Source organism: Dama dama, chromosome 33, assembly GCF_033118175.1.
Source record: "Dama dama isolate Ldn47 chromosome 33, ASM3311817v1, whole genome shotgun sequence".
In the NCBI taxonomy this organism is placed as follows: Eukaryota; Metazoa; Chordata; class Mammalia; order Artiodactyla; family Cervidae; genus Dama; species Dama dama.
Genome location: NC_083713.1, coordinates 27,967,215 through 27,980,412, shown reverse-complemented (window position 1 = coordinate 27,980,412; position 13,198 = coordinate 27,967,215). Strand labels below are relative to the sequence as shown.

The 13,198-nt window shown below is 43.8% G+C and overlaps 1 protein-coding gene across 1 annotated transcript in view; it reads left to right on the top strand.

The window, feature by feature from the left end:
* Positions 1 to 2,418: 2,418 nt before the first annotated feature.
* The window catches only part of LOC133051182 (plasma membrane ascorbate-dependent reductase CYBRD1), a 33,459-nt gene continuing 22,679 nt past the window's right edge, over positions 2,419 to 13,198 (top strand). The window contains exon 1 of the mRNA XM_061135666.1: positions 2,419 to 2,684. Within this exon, the coding sequence (XP_060991649.1) occupies positions 2,492 to 2,684 (193 nt within the window). The 5' untranslated portion in view covers positions 2,419 to 2,491. The remainder of the gene's footprint in view (positions 2,685 to 13,198) is intronic.

The window sequence follows — 13,198 nt, the reverse complement described above, 5'->3', positions numbered from 1 at the left end:
AGTATTCTTGCAAGGAAAATCTCATGGACAGAGGAGCCTGGTGGGCTACAGTCCACAGGGTCACTAAGAGTTGGACACCACGTGTCTGAGCACACAAAATAACTTTATAAAGTACTTCACAAAATATTTGAGTAAGTACTTTGGTGGCAAACTGTTTACTCACCCCCGGGGGGAAACTTATACGACAACTCTGTTTTTAAAAGTTATTCATACCAAGCCACAACAATCTTTTTATTTAAAAGTTTCCTCTTTAAAGGGACAAGTTTTATCAAAGTTAGGTCTTTAAAGGACAACTTAAAAGTTGAAAGTTTTCTCAGTTTAGCTGGTAACTTCAACGTGATTCAACATCATCCATATTATTTGGCCATGTTTTCATTCTCCTGAGGTGTTTTGTTAAATGGAGCCTGGAATTCTTCTTTGCTGCTCCTGCAGAGTAAAATCAAATCAAGAGTGGAGTGAAAGTGCTGGGCTCAGGGTGTGAAGAAGTTACCTGGGGACAAGAACTAGATACTTTTAGGGAGAAGAATAGGGACACAGTGACATTGTTGTTAAAGAAGTACTAGTTAAAGGTCAAAGAGGAAGAGAAACCGTATAAAATTAAACAGGGAATCTTTGTAGCACTCAGGAACCCAAATGTTTGAAACAATAAAACCAGAAGATGCAGCGATGGTTTCTGTTTATTCCTAGGCATCTACTCTCACGTTTCTCCACTCTGCTGTGTCCTGAAGACTGACCTATATGTGCTACATCATCTTTCTTCTGGGTTTCAGATTAGCTTCTGTCATTTGGGACCAGGCAGGAGATTGGAGGGGAAGAAAATAAGGCTGGAATATTCATGCCTCCTCTCATTCTTCCTCCCTGTGGGGTCCCTGCAGGCTGGCAGTATCCAGTCTGGCTGCCCTTTTTACACTCTTCTCGTGTGTGTGTGTGTGTGTGTGTGTGTGTGTGTGTGTGTGTGTGTGTGTGTGTGTGTGTGTGTCTTTTCTGTCTTTGTCTCTCTCTGGATTTCAGTAACCCTCTCCCATTCAGGTCTGGGCACTGCAAACCCTTTGTGGTTTCCCACACCCTGTCCACAACTTTGTAAACAGTCCTGTTCATTATTAAATTGCCCAACAGGAATGATCCGTTTTCTTCCTGCCAGCACCCTGACTGCCTCAGTCAGTCCCATTCTTCCCCCAACATTTACTGTGTAGCTACTCTATGTCAAGGTGTGTGTTCATTGCTCAGTGGTGTCTGACTCTTTGCGACCCCATGGACCGTAGCCCGCCAGGCTCCTCTGTTCATGGGATTCTCCAGGCAAGAATACTGGAGTGGGTTGCCATTTCCTTCTCCAGGGGATGTTCCACACCCAGGGATCAAACCTGCATCTCCTACATTGGCTGGCAGATTCTTTACCACTGAGCCATGTGTGAAGCCCCATACTGGAGTTAGGGGTCCTTTTTTCCCCATTTGTTTACTCTCTTTTTCTTCCTTTGTTTTTACCATCAAGGGAAAACTAGTGACAGCTCTGAAGTCTGTAGCCTCTAGCTCTCAGACCTCAATCTTGGACCACCACCAGTGCGTGACACTCCTACTTCCTTGCCTAAAACCTGTCTTTTCCATTGAAAATCACACCCATACACCTCCTACACATTCTAAGGGCTTTCACAATGGCAACAAGACAGTATGGTAAACAATTAATAGTCTTTGGAGATGAGCCACAGGAGGAGCTAGAAGTGAAGATTCCTAAATGCATTCTAGGAGACCTTGCAGCCACAGCCCTGCTTTCTTTAACAAAATGATAATTCTGTCACTTTTCTTGTCCAGTGGAGAAGGGTGAAATGAATGTTGGAAAGAGGGCAGGGAGTGAGTAAGCTCACACCACCAAGGTGAGGCTTTAGTCCAAATACATTTGAATAGGTGGCACTTTTAACATCCATTTTTATCACAAATGGGGAAGTCGAGGGTCCAAGAGGTGTCTGCTTTCTCTCTGTTAGGTGCACATGGCCAGTAGTCTCCTTGCTAGATGAGATCAGGTACACCCTGTCTCACAGGTTCCTCCTTGGCAGCAAAGACAACCAGTCCTTTAGGTCTGCAGCTTAAGAGGCTTCGTAAGTCAAAATCACACACATAAAGCCACCCGACGGACCCCTCTCTTCTGTTAACCGATTGTGCACACCACTGCCTTACTCAGCCTCCTCTCAGAGAAAGAAGAGACACTGGGAAAGTTAAAAGAAAGTGGTGGGTGTGGGACCTTCTGGACTCTTGCTCTCAACAACTAACCAGATCGGTTACTCGAGCTCTCGGCAAGCGCAGACGCCGACCACGAGATCCCCAGGGTGGGGCTAGTCTCCGAGCTGAGGGCCAGCTGCCCCCGCCCCGAGGCCCCGCATCCCGGGCAGGCCCGCGACAAAGCCCCTCCCCGGGGCGGAGACAGCTCCTAAAAGTCGACGCCGCGTCCCGCCGCGGGCCAGTACCCAGGGGCCGCCACCCCGCGGAGTATGGGGCGCTGATGGCCATGGAGGGCTACAGGGGCTTCTTGGCGCTGCTGGTGTCGGCGCTGCTCGTCGGCTTCCTGTCTGTGATCTTCACCCTCATCTGGGTCCTCCACTACCGAGAGGGGCTCGGCTGGGACGGGACCGCGCTCGAGTTCAACTGGCACCCGGTGCTGGTGGTCACCGGCTTCGTCTTCATCCTGGGCATCGGTACTGGCACCTCCTGGGAGGCGGCGGGGGAGGAGGGCCCGGGATTCCCGGCAGAGCTCCAACCGATTGAGGCTGGGCGAGGGAAGGGGTGAAGGAGTAGCCGGGGCCCGGGAGCCGAGTCGGCAGCGCGGAGGGAGGTGGCTGGTCCGGTGCCCGGGGCCCGCGGGCCGGGCGGACTTGGGCGAGCGCGGGAGCCGCGGCGGTGGGGCGGGGCGCGCGAGACTCGGGTTCGCTGGAAGACGCGTAGCTGGGTCGACCGACCCGGCTAGGTTAACTGTTTGCTGCGAGTGGCTGGGACGCTACTCCAGACTGCACCAAGCTTGGGAGCAGATGGAGAGATGCAGGAGTGCGGTGCGGCCAGGGAGCCCGCGAGCCCCCCGAAAATCGCCCCCTGTGGGACCAAGCCTGCGCAGTCAGGGGCGCGGAGATCTCTTTAGGCAAGGCCTGTCGTTGAACTTGCTTTGAGGCTGCGGGTTAGGAGAGGAAGGCAACGGTGGGGGGGGGGGGGGGGGACGGGGGGGAATGGAGTGGGGGAGAACTGGCCTCTTCTTGTCTCATCTTCTCTAATTTTCTCGAAAGCCCTGAGCGAAGGGGCCCGTCAGCGGGTGGCCTCACGGGTGAGTGAAGGAAGCATCAACTCTGGTTTCACTTCTAGAGCGTTAAACTCAGTCGAGCCCAAGAAGCTGCCAGGATTCAAAACGGTGTTTCGCTGCATCTCCGGGTTACTGGACAGTCTTGAGCCCGACTTGTTTTTGTGACTGCAGACTGGCGAAAGTTCCCCTGCGGGACTTCCTGTTGGGCACTGGCCCGGATTGTGGGGCCAGAAATGCCCGCAGGGGGCCCGTGGCTGCCTGGCTGAGTGAGAGAGATGCTTGTGCTTGGGACTTCTTTGGGGTTTGCTGCCTCGGCCTGCATTCTCTGGGATGAGGCTGGCACGGAGGGAGGGCTCAGTGGATGGTTGTTTTTGTTTTGAGCTATAATTGACATATTCGTTTCAGGTGTATAACATGATTATATATGGAAATACCTATTACTAATTAACATCCATCACCTCACATAGTTAGTTTTTTCCCCTTTGAGATGGGATGAGAACTAGATCTCATCTCATTTAGCATTTAGAACATTGCTAAAGAATCCTCGTTAGCATTGTTCAGATCTACAATATATTATTATTACTTGTCACCACCGTTCTGCCACATTGCATCTCTTTAGAACCAGAGGCTTGTACCTTGTGACCAGCTTCACTGTTTCCCCGCCTACCTCCTCTCTCTCCGTCTTGTCTTTCTGTAGTGCTACTCAGTATGTCCTGACAGCTTTCTTTTCTTCCAGCTGCTGTCAGGCTGGAGGAACCTCTAGCTAGTGGTGCAGGCGCCATTTATTTGTAGCTACTTTCCAAAAAGTGAAGTCAAGGCCTTGGCAGACAAAGCATTTAGAAAAAGGCAGGAGTAGTGCACTGGGGTTATGTCACAGAGAAGAGAGGAGAGGAGAGGAAAGGACTGGGAAACAGAGGCCTCCCAGCTGAAACCACTAGCCTTGCCTCTGAGCAGGCTGCCTTTTCTCCACCAGTGTTTAACTTTCCCCAAACAAACAAGAGAACAAAAAAGCACCAACCTCATTCCTAAAGAAAAGATTTTTGTTTCCGTTTAAAACTTGGGCAGCAGCCTTGGCCGGTGTGGCTGGGTTAAGTGGCATCCTCCCGCTCTGGAAGGTAGAGGAGGCTGCTGCCAGTGTCCAGCTGTGGAGACGTCCCTGGTGTGGATGGGCATCCACCCGGGTGTGCATACCACTGGACGGCTGAGTCGTTCGTTGCATAAGTCTCAGTTATTTTGCCACTAAACTAAAATGAGAAAAACATACTCGAGTTCCAAAGTCACTGTTGGCAGAAGCACTGTTTCCTTCCTGGTGGAGCCCTCAAGTTTGGCCGGAGCTGTCAAAACCTTCTGTTTGCTCAAAGCAGTAGAAACACTGTCTTCATCTCTTCCAACCCAGTCCTCTGAGCAGTGCCTAATACTAAGAAACTTTCCCGGGGGGCTACAATATCTTCTCATAATTTAAGGTAATGGAAACAAAACAGATGATAATGCTTGTTTCTTGACTTCTAAAAAGGAGATGGCCCATCATTTATTGAGTGCCTCTGTGCACCCATTCAGGGGATTAATTCACAGATATATAGAAGCATAAACTGAGGCACGGAGCAGGTAAGTAATTTGCCTGTAGAAGTAGTATACATGTTTTCACTGGTTTTATTTTCAAGATTCGTTTCTCTACTCTTATGGCAATATGCTTATTTTCTGTAAAATATCCTTTTTAGAGAAGCAAAAAGCTTCATCTAAAAAACACTTGGAAACTCTTTGTTCATGATAGAGTCCATTACAGTTTTCCTAAAAGAATTTATAGCCTGTCTAAACTTTGGGCTTTTAAAAGTCTGTTTATATTCACTTTACAGCAAAAAAAGAACATGGATATTTTGGAAATTTTCTTCTGCTGCCTTCATTTAAGCATAACTCCTGTATTTGTATTAGTTTTGGAATGTTTGTCCTGTCAACATAACCCATCCTGTTTATTATTTGGATTCCAGGCATGCAAAGCACTTTAATCATATGACACATTTATTATTTTTAAAATTTATTCTATTGAAGTATAGTTGACTTAAAATGTTGTGTTAATTTCTACTCTACAGCAAAATGATTCAGGAATACATATATACATTATTTTTCACATTCTTTTCCATGGTTTATCACAGGATTTGTTTGTTTGTTTTTATCACAGGATGTTGAATACAGTTCCCTGTGCTATACAGTAGGACCTTATTGTTTATCCATTCTATATGTAATAGTTTGCATTTGCTAATCCCAAACTCCCAATCCATCCCTCCCCACCCCCTGCCCCTTGGCAACCACAAGTCTGTCCTCTATGTAGATGACACATTTAATTAACATGAATGTAAACTTTCTCATACATATAGGTACATGCATAGACCTCATGAATTCTTGCAAGTTTTGGCCCACCTGCACTTCCTCACATCCAGCAGTAGAAAGCCTCCAGTAGAATGAGGAGTAAAGAGTTGACTTTATAGGCCGGGAGGGTGGGAGGGGGACACACATGTTATAGACCATCCGTGTTATAAAAGCCTTTCATACTGTGTGTAATTGCTTCAAGGAGCAAATTTTTAGGCTATGTTATTTCAGATCTCTAATAGTGAACATGATGTAATTGAGTTCTGTGATACACACATGTTTAGAGGTGAGAAAAGTGAAAGTTGCTCAGTCATGTCCGACTCTGTGCAACCCCTATACAGCTCATGGAATTCTCCAGACCAGAATACTGGAGTGGGTAGCCTTTCCCTTCTCCAGGGGATCTTCCCAACCTAGGGATCGAACCCAGGTCTCCCACATTGCAGGCACATTCTTTACAAGCTGAGTCACAAGGGAGGCCCAAGAGATTAGAGATGAGAAAGGAAAGCCAAAGTAGAGTTATTACTCTAAACATAAAATGCTTCACAAATGCAAACAGCCAACAATATTTAAAACTGTATGAGAACTGGTATATGTCCTTTGAAACACTTGTAAGAAGTAAGCTCTGAAGAAAGCAGGGGTGATACAAAAGTTACAAAATATATATCTGTGTGTCTCTTTTGGAAAATATACGTGTTCCAAAATAAAGTATAACAGACTATAGGATATTTAAAGCTGAAATAAAATTTTAAACTAGTAGGAAATCTAGCAAACATGAACGAGGAAGTTTCAAAGAGACCTTTAGAAGAGCTTTGTGCTTCTCTGAAAGGAATGTTTCCCATGAAATAAGTATACTGCCAGGAAATCAGAGAAACAAAACTTGAAAAGGCCACAGAAAAGACTGAAACAAAAATGCTCTCAAAGTGGCTGCTGACCTTTTAAAAGGTTCAGCAAGGTGGAAAGTGTTTTTTAGAAAAAGGCAGAAAATTCAGGTATATAAATTTAGTGAAAAGTCTCAGCAATCCTATACTCCTTAGTTTTCCATGTGTAGAACTCTTTTGACTATATAAACTGAGGGAAGAGAAATTCAATAGTGTAATGATCTCAAGTTGGTTTTGTGAGAGAATATAACTTCATTTAAGTCACATTTAAAAGACTCACAAGACGAAATTGAGTCGTTCTTAAAAGGCAAGTGCAATATCCTATTAACGTACCTAAAAGTGACCAAATTCCAAGACCACTTAAATATATTTGGAAAGGCTCTCGGGGTAAAACCTGGCAGAGACTGGAGAAAGTGCCTTGGATACCTATTCCAAAACCAGCCTTTGGGACACCATAGATAATAAAGCCTCACAAAGAAACGGGGCTTTTTACAAAGCATGAAGACTCAATTCAAGACAACCCCAATCACATTTTTCTTTTTTGTTAAAAATAAGTACATACAGATCTCTTTGTAATGTAACTAATAAAAATGTTTCAGACATGAATATTTCACTCACTGTTGTGTCCCCAGTGTCTAGAATACCACCAAGAACTGGCATAAGGTAGGCCAATAAATAGTTGTTGAATGATGGTTCTCAGTATCATTGTTAATTGTAACAATGCAGTTTTATAGCCACTCATTTGTGGAGATAGTAATGCGTTGTTGGGTGTGTGTGTTCAGTCATGTTTGACTCTTTGAGACCCCGTGGACTGTAGCCTGCCAGACTCCTCTGTTCATGGGATTTTCCAGGCAAGAATACTGGAGCAGGTTGCCATTTTCTACTCCAGGGGATCTTCCCAGCCCAGGGATCAAACCCTCGACACAGTCTCTTGTGTCTCCTGCGTTGGCAGGCAGGTTCTTTACCACTGCACCACCTGGGAAGTCAGGGATAGTAATAGTAGCATCTAAAGGAGATGCTACTCCCTTCTTTTCAGTGATTCTGCTGTTTATAGTTGGTTTGGAAGCACCGATTAAGTCAGCCTCAGGGGAGAACTGGCATGATGGTGCACTGGAATTGCATCTCTACTGTAAAGGCCTTGAGCTTATTGGAGTGTTACTGCCTGCACCTCCTCACTCCAGCAGTTCTCCCTTTTTCCTTGCGCATCAAGTTCCCACCCCATTGGATTATTTCCAATGTGTTATAATGTCTGTTATCTTAAAAACAACCACACTCTTGACCCCATATTCCCCTTTCAGCTACTGCCTCAAATCTCTGCTTGCCTTATCACAGAACTTTTAGAAATATTTGTCAATACCTGCAGTCTCCAGTTCCTCTCCTATTGTCTCTTGACCCCACTCCAATCAAGCTTCCTCTCTACTGCTGCACCAAAATTGCTCTTAACATAACCAGTTGCCTCCAGATTGCTAATTCCAGCCGTTATCAATTCTCAGTCTTCATCTTGCTTGACCAAAAAGCAACATTTGGCACAACTGACCCATTATTCCTCCTTGGGGCACTTCTTCACTTGGGCTTCCAGGATACTTGACTCTCTTGGCTCTTCTCTCCTCACTGCCCACTCCTTTCAGTGTCCTTTGCTGGCTCCTCCTCATCTCCCTGATCCATTGAGGTTAGCAAGCCTGAGCTTCAGTCTTCTGACCACTTCTCCTTTCCTGATCCATTCATAATCTTGGTCATCTCATCTAGTCCTGTGGCTTTAAACACCATGTATCCCCCTGAATCCTCCTATATTTATGTTCCACCTGGACCTCTCCCCTGAACTCCAGACTCAAATATCCATCTACTCAAACTCTCAACTTGTATGTCAAATAGACATGTCCAAATCTCAACTCTCCATCTTCCTCAACCTCCAAACCTCTCCTTCTATAGGCTTCCCCATCTCATTAAATGGCAACTTCACCCTTCTAGATGTATGTTCATGTCAGAACTATATAGTCATCCTTGATGCCTCTGCTTCTTCCATACTTCTCACCCAACCCATCATAAAATCATATCAATTCCAAATTCAAAATATAATATTAACCAAATTCTGACCACTGACTATCTTCTCCCTCCCTCCCTACTTCTGTTCCTCCCTTTCTTTCTTTCTTACCTTCTATTTGAATGTAAGCTCTCTTGTCTGTTTTCTTCACTGCTGTATCCACGGTGGGCAGAAAATTACCTAACATGTAATTGGCACTCAATAAATATTCACTAAATTAATGAAAATTTGGCCAGTCCTTTAAACTGGGGGCCATACATACAAGGATGGCATATAAAGTGAATATGTGAAGTGGGTTGGGTGTATAGCACCCACCAGAGTATCTTCCTGGCTTTAACTAAACGTTCAAACACACAAATTCCTGGTCCACACTGGACACCAGTCTATGCAGGAGGAATGTAGGACAGGAACTGGAGTTTGCTGTCCGGGCAGTGACAGGTGCTCCTTAGTGGACATCCTTGCAGCATAAATCCCTCCATCAGCTCTCCTGTCCCCAGGTGACTGTCCAGACATCAGGAGATGAGATCTCCATTGATGGGATCGGGGCTTAAGGTCTCCATGACCCGCAAGAACCAAAATCTCTTGTAAATACTCTATGGACCTGGTTTCTAGTGCCCCTGAAAACAATACATGGTGAGTTGAACAGTGACTTCCAAAAAATATGTTCAAGTCCTAATCCCAATGACCTCTGAATGGGGCTTAATGGCTTCGCAGATGTAACATTTTTATAATTGTTTTAATTTTATAACATTTTATAACATTTGTATAATTTTGTTTTCTTTTTTTTACTTATCTTTGGCTGTGCTGGGTCTTTTCTCTAGTTGTGGCAAGTGGGGGTCTATGCTCTAGTTGCGGTTGGTGGGCTTCTCACTGCGATGGCTTCTCTTCTTGCGGAGCAGGGGCTGCAGGGCACAGGCTCAATAACTGTGGCACATGGACTTAGTTGCTCCATGGCATGTGGGATCTTCTCAGATCAGGGATCAAAGCTGTGTCCCCTGCACTGGCAGGGGCTTCTTTACCACTGAGCCACCAGGGAAGCCCTTTGCAGATGTAATTAAAGATCTCAAGATTAGATCAGTCAGCCCAGGTTTAGGATGGGCCCTAAACCCAATAACTCCTTTATTAAGAGAAAAGAGAAGGAAATTTGAGGCACAGACACACAGAGGGGAAGGCCTTGTGAAAATGGAGGCAGAGATTGGAGTCATCTGTGTACAAGTCAGGGGACACCAAGAATTGCCAGCAGCTACCGGAAGCTACGAGAGAGGAATGGAATGGATTCTCAGAGCCTCCTGAAGGAACCAGTCTTGCCAGCAACTTGATCTTAGACTTCTGGCCTCCAGAATTGTGAGGGAATACATTTCTGTTGTTTGAAGTCACTCAGCTTTTGGTACTTTGTTATGGCAGCCCTAGGAAACCAATACAGGATATGACAGAGTGCACTCCAGGAAGCCCAAAGTATGGCATTTTCTTCAGCTATTTGTGGACTTTTTCATTGTTCTTCTCAGTCCAGATGCAGTTTACCAATCAGTGGTCCATTTTATTATAAGCAGTGTTACCTAATAACATTGGGAGAAGCCACTCTGTTTACTAGCACAGTTAACCAAAGTTCAGATCCTTGTGCAACAGGGTATAGATGTGGGCTTTGTGTGAAGGGTGGGAACTGTAAGGAACTAGAGAGGGCCTCCTCCTGGCAAGATAGAAAGCTCTTGGCTCCAGCAGGTTGGGGCAATATGGGGATCCTCTCAGAGGTCAGAGCTTCTCATTATCCAAGAGAATCCAGATTTTTTTTTTAAAAACTGGTTCAGTCTAAAAGTAAACCAGACACACAACCAAAGCCCCCACATCATCATGCTGATCAAACAAAAAACGTTTCTGTGGACCAAATCCAGTGTCTATCTTCCAGTGACCTCTAGAGTTTTCTGTCTTGACTTAGTGGGCTTTTCAACTTTTCCCTTAAAAAGTAAAACAATCTTCCCTTTTAAGAAAAATAGACCAGAAATCTTTGTTATAACTATTTTTTTTCCTATAGAAACTTTCTTGAAAAGTCAAAACAGGCCTCGAAATGGTTAGACTTCAGCTGTACTTTTCTGTTTGTTGATTCATTCAATTTCTTCACATATTATCCTATTTATTTAATTAGCATACATTATTTAAACATTATTTGAGTTTGTTAGAGCTGAGCTATTGTTTTCTTTTAGAAAACCTGAGCCCTAAATATTTAGAGCTGTCTAGGACTTGAAGTTCAACTCCTAATTTTAGAGGTCAAATGCTTGACCAGGGTTAAACTTATCACCAGTGATATCAGAGCCAATACTATTTCTAATCTGTCATAATATTGATATGAGGCACAAGAAAATATAGCTGGTGTTTTTAACAATGCAAAATTTCTGGATATTTGTAAATGTCTAGCCAATTAATTGAATTTTTCTCTTTTCATACACTATTTGGTACCAAGAAGGTGCCTTTATGAGGATTTTAGTCACTTCAAAGAGATGCTTCTAGTGCCAAGATGCTAAAACAAATCTTCCAAATTACCCAGGTCACTTCCTTCATTTTGATTCTCCAGAGGCTTTTAGTTTCATGATATTCATACTGTAAGACAGTCTGAGTACACAGGCATTTTTCAGACCTCAGATTCTCTTTGATAGTCGCTGTAGGAATCTTTTTAGGAAGTGTATTTAAAGGGGGTTCTCTGCTTGTACATTTAAATTTGAGGTCCTTTGGATTGAGTCTGGTACATTCTGGGGTACACAGGGAAATAAGTTATAAATCTTGATAGTCCTGTTTGGAACATTCTACCAAGGAGGTCAAAATAATACTTTATTCAAAGAGTTAAGAAAAGTGTGATGGGCACACCATATTTAAGCAGAATTTATAAAGGTCTTCAAATTCCAGTGTACTTCATTTTCAATAACTTGTCTTATTTTGCAGTTCACTTAAAGCTTACCTAAAGCTATTAAGTGGGTCCAAGGGCAGAATATTTTTTACTGATTTGAAAGGACCATTTGGTTTTATAGGAGCTAACACTTGGGTCAGCAGTTAGGTCTGACTGCCTTTCCTGGAGAAGAAAATGACAACCCACTCCAGTATTCTTGCCTGGAAAATCCCACGGACAAAGAAGCCTGGCAGGCTCCAGTCCATGAGGTCTCAAAGAGTCAGACACGACTGAGCATGCACACACAACACTTGGGTCAGCAGTTGAAGTTTTGATTTGTGCATTTTAAAAGAGAATCTGCTCATTTTCTGAGAAATAATATATTACTGTACTTCATTAAGATTTATATATTCAACACATACTTATTGAATTTCTGCTATGTGCTAGGCTCTGTGAGCTCTTTGCTAAATGCTGGGATCTGACCGTGACCTAGACAGATGTGCTCCTATCTTTGTGAATCACAAGATTTAAACACGGAAGAACTGGAGTCAAATTGTTTTCTATGTATGGAGACATTTCTCTCCCTCCAAGTGCTCTTCTCCCCACATTCACTTTGACAAATTCTACATTTGCATTGTCTGCTATAAGACAGATTTGTGTATGTGGATAGTTTTGTAATGGTATACAGATGGAAAGCTGGTGTCAAACCAGAGATTACATCTTGGAGAATATGTATTTCACATATCCCTGAGTTGATTATGCTGCTTAGGAACTGCGAAAATTTCTAATAAGTAAATACAATTCAAGTTACTGTGTTTCCCTCGTCATTGTTGAAAGAATAATTGTACACAGGTCTTCCTTCCTCCCTCCCTTCTTGCCTTCCTTCCTTCCCTCCTTCCTTCTCAAGTTTATCACAGCAGCATGTTCCACCATTAGCCAGCCTGGATGGGAGGGGTGTTTGGGGGAGAATGGATACATGTATTATGTATCACTGAGTCCCTTCATTGTTCACCTGAAACTACCACAGCATTGTTAATCAGCTATATGCCAATACAAAATAAAAAGTTTAAAGTTAAAAAAAATTTTAAACGTATTTTTCACATACATGTGTTCGTGTTTCCCCTCATTTTCTTGCCCCAAATGGTTTTGCCATCTCGGGCCTGTAACAGAAAACCCTTGTTTCAGTCACAAGTAGCTGTTTGATAGCATTTCCCCTCCTCATGGGCTTCTGAGACCTTTTTCTTCCTTCTCACTGAACCTCAGGAATGGTGTCTAGGTAAGTGCCAAGCCAGAGAAGCAAGAAATATTTAAATTCCACTCTACAGGCAGTTTTTACTGCTGTTGAGAAAAGCTGCTTGTTGAAGAAATGTGGTCGATTTGTTAAGGTTGCCCTTTCTCCTGAAGTCCACCGTATTTGGGTTATTTATGCATTTTAAAAGGCACATAAACACATTATGCAAATGCATCACTTTGGAGTTATCCTCCATTTATCCAGAGAGCATTTGAAACTTAATCAGCTACCCTGCAGAATTTCTCTATCACCAGGACAGGTGCTGAAAACTCCATGCCTCCCTCCTATGAGAGAGCCACTGAGGTTTCCACAAACTTCCTACTTAGAAGGTGAGACTAATTGCCTATTAGGTTTGCAGGCTTACAGAAATTTTATTCATGAACTATTTCAACCATACAGAAAATAATATAACAGATCCCCGTGTACTCACCATCCATATTTAACAGATGTTAAAAGAGTTTTGCCATCCTAA